Raw genomic sequence first — 8858 nt, 5'->3', positions numbered from 1 at the left:
TGGGATGGAGAAATGGGCTGGCAGGAACCTTGCTGAAGTTCAGCAAGGAGAAGTGCAAAGTCCTGCACCTGGGGAGGAACAACCCCTGACATCAGTACATGCTGGGGGCTGCCCAGCTGGAAAAAAGATTGGTGGAAAAAGATCTGGGGGTCTTGGTGGACACTAAGTTGAACAAGAAGCAACAATGTGCCCTTGCCACAAAGAAGGGTCTTGGTATCTTGGACTGCGTTAGGAAAAGTGTTGCCAGCAAGGGAAGGGAGGTAATCCTTCCCCTCAACTCAGCACTGGTGAGGCCACGCCTGGAGTGCTGTGTCCGGTTCTGGGCTCTCCAGTACAGAAGAGATATGGACATACTGGAGAGAGTTACTGAAGCAAAGTTACATCAATTCCTAAGTCATTTTAAAAAAAATTAGATCTCTGTGCATTAATCACTTGGACATTGGCATTCTGATTTCAGTTTTCAGCGTATCATGACTGTGCCATTCTCATCTAATGATGAGAATATAACTAATCAGTAACCTGAAGAGCATGCAGAATTTATGACCTTTATACCAAACACCAGGTTGATGACCTGTGGTTCTCCATGTATTTGGACTTTCATTCTTGGACAGTGACCTACATGCTCACCCCGTCACACACACTTGGCTAGCAAACATGTAGCTGCCTCCATAGCGGACTGAAGATTCATTAGCAAGCACAGGGGAAAAGAACAAAACCAGTTACCAATTGCAAGAAAAACATATCCGTCACTGAGAAAGACATTTATGGACTAGTGCAAGCATCTCTCAAGGGAAATTTCTGCAGGAAGACAGAGATCCAGACTCCATATTTTCTGTTTTCTCTTCTGTAGCAAATACTTGGCTGAATAGAGATGGACTGGAGCAGCTGCAGTTCCATTGGATTAGTGCTCATCCTGTTTTTTCTATCCATTTTGAAAATGGGAGGTTTCTGGAATAACCACAGGAGAAAGAATTTCCCCCCAGGACCAAGAGGATTACCTATCATTGGAAATCTGCTTTTGTTTGATTTGAAGAGACCCTATAGGACTTATCTACAGGTAATCATTATCTTTCTATTGGTCCCATAATGGCACATATCACCAACCCCCATAGTCCAAGAGGTCAGAGAGTTTCTCCTATTGCACCCGACATGTTGCATCCACAGACCCTTAGCAAGACACAGGAGACTGCTATTTGAGAAGGAAACTTTGAATGCCATGAGATCTGTTCTTTATTGTAATACTTTCGTTGTTTACTGCAACTTCAAGCATCTAGGTTTCAGCCTTAAACTCCCAGATTAATAACAAATGCTCACCTTATTTTTGTGGTATTTTTTTGAAAAAATGTAACTGAGTAAGGAATTATTTTGAGATGTGGTATAACTCCCTCCAGTTTCCATTAGTTGACATGTCTGAGGTTGTGAGTACGGTCACCTGCCTTCACTGATTTAGCAGCCTCTCTCATCTCCCTTTCCTGTTTCCCAAAAGCTGAAGATAATTATATACTCTTAATATTCAAGGCCAATGGTTACCAGAATGTGCAGCAAAGATGTAAGAAAACCAAGTAATAAATCTTTCATTTTCCTTCTAGTGCTTTCTTTACCTAGTTTATTGTAGGACTCTCTGGTTCTTGAGTCAAAAGATTTCTGTGAACATGGCCCTTTAGTGGAGTTTTTTTCTACTTAGACAGAGAGATTACATATGTCCTCCTTGCCGATTATTTTAAAAGGAATGTTTGCACCTACATAACTGTATGTATGTTACATCTACAAGCCAAAAGATTGTTTAAATGCAGTACCTGGAAAATGACCTATAGCCATCCAATGTAGCCTAACTAGGTTGGCAAAAGCAAGCTCCATCCCTTTGCAGGTCAACAGAAACAGCACATCTCTGTTACAATTCAGTGAACTGAGGAGGTTCGCTCTCTGGCTTGAGCTTAGCTCAAGGTTTAATATTCACACATACTTAGTGCGTAAATGCAACTGGAGACAGTATGTTCATCCTGAGCATCAACATTGCAAGCATTGGAAAGTCCTTACTGGCGAATACCCTTTGTAAAGAAGAGTGCCACAACTTCAGGAGTTGGGGATCACAGAATCACAGAACGTTAGGGATTGGAAGGGACCTCAAAAGATCATCTAGTCCAATCCCCCTGCCGGAGCAGGAACACCTAGATGAGGTTACACAGGAAGGCGTCCAGGCGGGTTTTGAATGTCTCCAGAGAACGAGACTCCACAACCTCTCTGGGCAGCCTGGTCCAGTGCTCTGTCACCCTCACTGAGAAGAAGTTTCTTCTCAAATTTAAGTGGAACCTCCTGTGTTCCAGCTTGTGCCCATTACCTCTTGTCCTATCATTGATTGTCACCGCAGAAGAGCCTGGTTCCATCCTTGTGACACTCACCCTTTAAATATTTATAAACATGAATGAGGTCTCCCCTCAGTCTCCTCTTCTGCAAACTAAAGAGACCCAGCTCCCTCAGCCGCTCCTCATAAGGGAGATGCTCCACTCCCTTGATCATCTTTGTAGCCCTACGCTGGACTCTCTCCAGCAGTTCCCTGTCCTTCTTGAACTGAGGGGCCCAGAACTGGACACAATATTCCAGATGCGGTCTCACTGGATAACAGTGTCGCCATCAAATAAGATAATGCAGACACGTGTCGCTCCTGCTATGTTATTTGATATAGTTGTTTGGACTTGCTTTCCATTTTGGATATTGATGCAAATCAGTTATCTTCTGTTTCTCTGGGCAAACACACTACAAAATAAGTGTGGTCATGAAACCCCCTTTCTATTGTCAGTAAAATCAGAAACATTTAGTCATAGGAAAATAAAATTGCCTGTACAAGGAAAAAGATACCTGCTTAGACCAAACATTGTCACTGAGACAGAAGCATCAGTCATGATGGATGTAGTCACAAATAAGAAGTGAGAATTTACCTAATGTTTAATCCTGGCCCAGAAACACACTAAGTTTTTATACAGTAGCAATAGAAAAGGTTTTAACAGTTTTAATCTAATGTAGTCACAAATAAGAAGTGAGAATTTACCTAATGTTTAATCCTGGCCCAGAAACACACTAAGTTTTTTATACAATAGCAATAGAAAAGGTTTTAACAGGTTTAATCTATTAAAAAGTCAAACAGTACCATAGAGATGAGTGTGAAAAGACAAGTCAAAAATTGAATTTATAGAGGTTCCTGAAGGAAGACAGAGCTGTCAGCAAACCCTTGACTGACTCAGGGTTTCAGCTCTTAACAGTTCTGCTCAGTTTAGCACAACGAGACTCCTCTCCTGACTGTGCCATTTAGTCATTGGTCATCGTAATGTCTGGCATATTCACATTATTTAAATCAATTATCTTTCTCTGAAGTTAGAAAAACAGGTAACATTTTAGTAACTTGGAGGCAGGACGGGAAAATATGCAGCACTGAAAAGTTGTAAGCTGTAAAAGCTGTAAATCTCTGTTATCATCTTCTGACAGCTGTCAAAATTATATGGTCCAGTCTTCAGTGTTCAGATGGGGCTAAGGAAAATCGTAGTGATTTCTGGTTATGAAACCGTGAAGGAAGCTCTCGTAAACCAGGCAGATGCATTTGCAGAGAGACCTAAAATCCCAGTCTTTGAAGATTTGACCAGAGGAAATGGTAACTTGGTTTTATTTGTCCTTATGAGCTTGACTTTTTTTTTCCTACAGACAAAGCTGAAGCTAGCACATCACTTTGGATCAGAGATCACATAAGGCATTAGAAATAGGGAGTAATTTCATTGACTTTATTGCATTTATTCAAATTTTAAACTCAGTGAAAACAAAATAACCAGAACTCTGACAATAACCACAGTGAACGATAATGGATAGGGTCACTCTTTCAGGACCTAGAACATGATCTTTTGATCACATTATTGCATTGTAAAGCTTTCTTCACACATTATTTTTTCTTCTTGAAAAAAAAATAACTGAAGTCATTAGTTACACAGTGTAACAGTGTCAGTGAGAAACTGATTGAAGAGGTTTAAAGATGCTACTGAAATTTTACAGACATTTGTGACTTTTGACAGGGTTTCTCCTGCAATCATCAGAGACATGAGATCTCAGTTCAATTCCACTTCCAAAGCATGATGATCAGTGGTTTGGTCAAGGTTTGAACTTGAGTTCCCAATGCTCTCTTTCTTTCAGTGACAAGTGTCTCTCAAAGGTAGATATTCTTCTTAAGATTTGATTAAATACCTCTTAAATAGTTCATCCTCCTTTTTTCTGTGCAATAAATCTATTTTTGAAGCCTGAGAATACTTAAGGAAAAGTTGGGTTTTTTCCTCAACCAGATGTAATTTGGCTTGTTTTCAAAGTGACTGCTAGTAAATATCTATAATATTTGCCTACAAATCAGTTATTTAAAATCTTCCACCACCTTGAAATGTTCTCTGTGTGTCAGGGATTGTTTTTGCTCATGGTGAAAACTGGAAGGTGATGCGAAGATTTACTCTCACCGCCTTACGAGACTTTGGAATGGGAAAAAGGGCCATTGAGGACCGCATTGTGGAGGAGTACGGGTATCTGGCAGACATCTTTGCGTCACAAGAAGGTGGGCACATGATTCCTTTTTCAAACCTCTAAGGTCTTGTTCAAGTACTCAGAGGTTTGCCAGTACCTTCTCAAGTTCAAATCTTTTTAAGAAATGTACTTCAGGCTGAATCAATTTGATTAATTTTGCTCCTCTGGCATTTTTGTGTCTTGGCATGGTATTCTAACATTGAATAATAATCAATAATTGCAATCAATCATAACAAATAAAAAGCAATAATAATTATTAAATTTACATGTACAAGTCACATCTCTTGCCACAATGTAATATCTTCTTTTGTTCATTTTATAGGAAAGCCCTTCGATGCTAGTAAAATAATTAATGCAGCAGTTGCTAACATAATCGTGTCAATATTACTTGGAAAACGATTTGACTACAAAGACTCCAGATTTGTGAGACTTCTACATTTGACCAATGAAAGCGTGAGACTTGCTGGGAAACCTTTGGTAACGGTAATGATGACTATTTTTATGCTACTATTCCACTGGATGTCATAGGAACATGGTAATACTGGTAATCAAATGTTTCTATTAAATGAACAAACAAATTATCTGAGACTCTGAGAGATAATAGCTTTACAAGCACTTCCTAGGGCAAAACAAATCTTGAAAGGCTATCTGGGATTCTTTGAAGAAACAAACTCCCAATCTCTCAAAAATATGCTTGAGCTATAGTTTGAAGAGTGCTAAATCTGGACTGAGAAATCAGACTCTATTTCCCCTCTGCCTTGTTCTAAGCTATCTTCTCCCTTGTGACTGAACTGTTTGCAGAGTTCTGAGGTGAACTGGATGTAGAAAATAATCCAATTTATTTAAAAATTTAAATATCCAGGGCAAGTGATTTTAGAGTTTAATTTTCTGTGAGATAACTTTCCCAGTCAAGTATCTGGTTCAGACACACAGATGCTTGTGCTGGCACAGTAGAGTCTGGTATGAGGAAAAGAGCACCTGAGGAGAAAGGAAAACAAGGCTTGTTTTTAATGGCAGCAATGCTGACCAAGATGGCCACTGAATTTGTCTGTAAGAAAACCAACGGAGCCTTGTGAGCTGATGCCTTTCAAGGAAGGAAGAGCATCAGGTGGTCTCCCTGCTTTTCCCACTTAGTAAATGCAGCACTCATGATATAACATGAGGTGGATCTAAACTGCCAGCTTATGGACCATGAAATGATTGTAAGGACAATTTTCCTAGGCAGAAGAAGGATAGAAGAATTAGTGTGAGAGTAGCAGCAACTCCTTTTCCACAACACAAAAAAGCTAAAAGCTAGTTATACATCACAAAAGAGGTATGAGGCTCCTTAGACATGATCATGGGAAGAGTGTTGATGCTGCCAGAGCTATTGGTCCTCTCTTGGCGCAGTCCCAAGGACCGTAGGGAAGAAGGGCAGTCAGGACCATGTTACATGAATTAATTCTGTGGCCACAGCCCTCTGGCAGACACTCTTTTCTGAGAAAGCAGAGATTTATCTTTGCGCATACACACACACCCCACATATTGCCTGAACAGCAAGCACAGGACTGCCAAAAGTATGGTTCACGCATATAAAGTGACCAGACAATGCAGTGTGATCTCACAGAACATGGGATAGGGAGATGCGAGAGAGTATGTGGTCTACCTATACAATGAGCCCTGATAAAAAATATATTTTCCTATGCTTCTAGTACTCAGTGAGTAATAAATACTTCCTTACACTTGCATGCAATGCTGCCGCAAACCAGATTCACTTCTTTCTTTTGGCTTTGAAACAGAAAGAAAAATTAGCAGAAGACCTGGCCAAAACAGAGGCTGCTAGACAACATTTGCATCTGCCTGGTGGCAAGTTGCAGATGTTTACGTCTGACATCTACAGTACCCCTGCAAAATAGTCTCTGCTTCCAGTAAGTTGGGGCTGAGAGATTTCCTTGTAGTTAGAGGTCCTTGATGGATTTTCTAACATGAATTCATCCAATTACTTTTTATTGTTCTAAAGAACAAAATATTAAGTCCTTATATCTGCAAAATGGGCACAATATTATTCGTTTCTGCAGAGTTTTCAGACCTCTGGACGATAAATTCTCTCTAACATTTTTCACTCCTGTAGATGTACAACATCTTTCCACACCTTGGATTCCTCCTAAGGGCTAACAAGACTCTTCTCCGAAACAGAGATGAATTCCATGCTTATGTAAAAGTTACTTTTCTAGAACATCTCAAAACTCTGGACAAAAATGATCAAAGAAGTTTTATTGATGCTTTCCTGGTTAAACAGCAGGAGGTAACTGAATCTTTTCTCATTTATCCCAACTGTTATGGTTATATGAAGACACGTACTATTTCCTTTCAGTTCTTATAAAATTATAGCTATATTTCTAAAGAAATCTAGGAATCCAGGTCTCTGATGTATCTGGGTTACCTTCTTCATAGAGAAACCAGTTCTCTTTGCAGCTGTCCCCAGTAAGGGCAGAGACCATGCACAACATAAAACCTATGTCAACACTCTTCTTCAGGTACAAGCCCAAAGCCCCTCTTAGCATGGAAAGCATTATGTTTTCATCCTTTTATCTCAACCACTTCTTTCAGGAGAAATCTGTTACTAATGGGTATTTCCATGATGGCAACTTGCTAAGCTTGATGAGCAATTTGTTTACTGCTGGTGTTGAGACAATTTCCACCACACTAAACTGGAGCTTTCTGCTGATGCTGAAGTACCCTGAAATTCAGAGTAAGTGGTTTTATGACAGATGTTGTTGCAGTCAGTGCATTAGGAATTGAATGGAAACCTGGAGGGTCAACATATCTATTAATACAATAAATGACATAAAACCAATATTTCCAGCTAATTATTATCTAGGTATTGCTGTGCCCTGTGGTACAGACCAAGTGAGGGGCATACTATCAGCAGATTATAAACAGAGTTCATGTGTGCCAGGTCCTTTGCTCAGTAAAATCTCATTAATTAAAAAGAGAGCTATCCTGTGTTGTCCAATGAAATTCTTTCGAGTTTCCCTCAGAAACAGGCTGTTGATGAACCAAAGGCCTGTGGAGATGTTAAATTGATTGCACTGAGGCTTTAAATATCTGAGAAGATTCAGGAAATTGCTTTTTGTCAGACATCTGCATTCCAGTTCATGGTATGGGGTTGTTAGAAGTCAAGTGGAGTTTTTGAGAAATCTCTTGGTCAGAGCAAGAAACTTTAGAGAGAAGAGAGGGCAGAAAAATACAAGTCTCCAGGTTTCTTTTGGTAAAGAAATAATCACACGTTGTAGTTCTGTCCACCACTCTGTTTCTGAAAGGGAAAAAAGATTTTGGCAGAATTTATGGTTTTCACTCAAGGTCTTTTATACTTTACAACACTAAAGCACAGCATGTCTCAGGGATGAATGAGTCCTTGAAATAGCTGATTCTTCCCTCAGGAAAGGTCCAAGAAGAGATAGAGCAAGTGATAGGGTCAAACCCCCCACGGATCGAGCATCGAACTCAGATGCCATATACAGATGCTGTCATCCATGAAATTCAGAGGTTCGCTAATATCCTGCCATTGGATTTACCTCATGAGACCACTGCAGATGTCACTCTCGAAGGCTATTTCATTCCCAAGGTGAGAAGTCTTGAAGCCTTATTGCCATTCCTGCCACCCCAGTATTTGTCCACAGATTAAATCCACTATCTTATTTTGCAGGGAACCTACATCATCCCCTTACTGACCTCTGTCCTGCAAGACAAATCGCAGTGGGAGAAACCAGATATGTTCTATCCTGAGCACTTTCTTGATGCCAATGGAAAATTTGTGAAGAAAGATGCTTTCATGCCTTTTTCAGCAGGTGCCTTCTCTTTTCCACTTACTGCTGTTGCAAGTACAGATCTTAGACAACAACAACTTGTACCAGTGGGGTTTTGTTACTACTGTCTTTTTGATGAGACCATTTCACAACCCAAAATTCACAGATTTCTCAGGACACATCTCTTGTAAGAGACAGTACTCACAATTTTTTTTAATTTAAAAAAAATTCCTGTGACTAGGCTAATAGAGCCAAAGTCTAGAAAAAAAAATCAGTCAAAGTTGGGCTGAGATCCAAAAGTTGAACCATGTGAGGAAAAATCTGAATATGAAGAAATATACAAATTTTATTGAAAACTGGAGTTAAGGAATTCAGATTGCATTTCCATACATTTCTACCAAAACACAGCATTTAAAGAAAGGAAAAGAGAAAAAAAATCACCATGTGTCTTTGTTATCATATTTCTGAAGACTAAGTATCCTCTCTTACATGATTCTTGTACACAATAGACTTATAAGAGCT

The 8858-nt window shown here is 39.7% G+C and overlaps 1 protein-coding gene across 1 annotated transcript; it reads left to right on the top strand.

Moving 5' to 3' along the window:
• Positions 1–871: 871 nt before the first annotated feature.
• On the top strand, positions 872–8411 carry LOC104546632 (cytochrome P450 2K1-like; the record flags this gene model as incomplete). The annotated part of the gene is made up of 8 exons (XM_010192069.1): positions 872–1057; positions 3481–3643; positions 4430–4579; positions 4871–5031; positions 6659–6832; positions 7138–7279; positions 7971–8155; positions 8237–8411. Coding segments are annotated over exons 1-8 (1336 nt in total), but the record flags the coding sequence as incomplete, so codon positions are not given.
• Between the last annotated feature and the right edge of the window lie 447 nt (positions 8412–8858).

This window comes from Mesitornis unicolor, unplaced genomic scaffold (assembly GCF_000695765.1).
Source record: "Mesitornis unicolor isolate BGI_N332 unplaced genomic scaffold, ASM69576v1 scaffold10539, whole genome shotgun sequence".
Classification (NCBI taxonomy): Eukaryota; Metazoa; Chordata; class Aves; order Mesitornithiformes; family Mesitornithidae; genus Mesitornis; species Mesitornis unicolor.
Note: the sequence above shows the minus strand (reverse complement) of the source record. Positions and strands in the feature narration are given on the sequence as shown.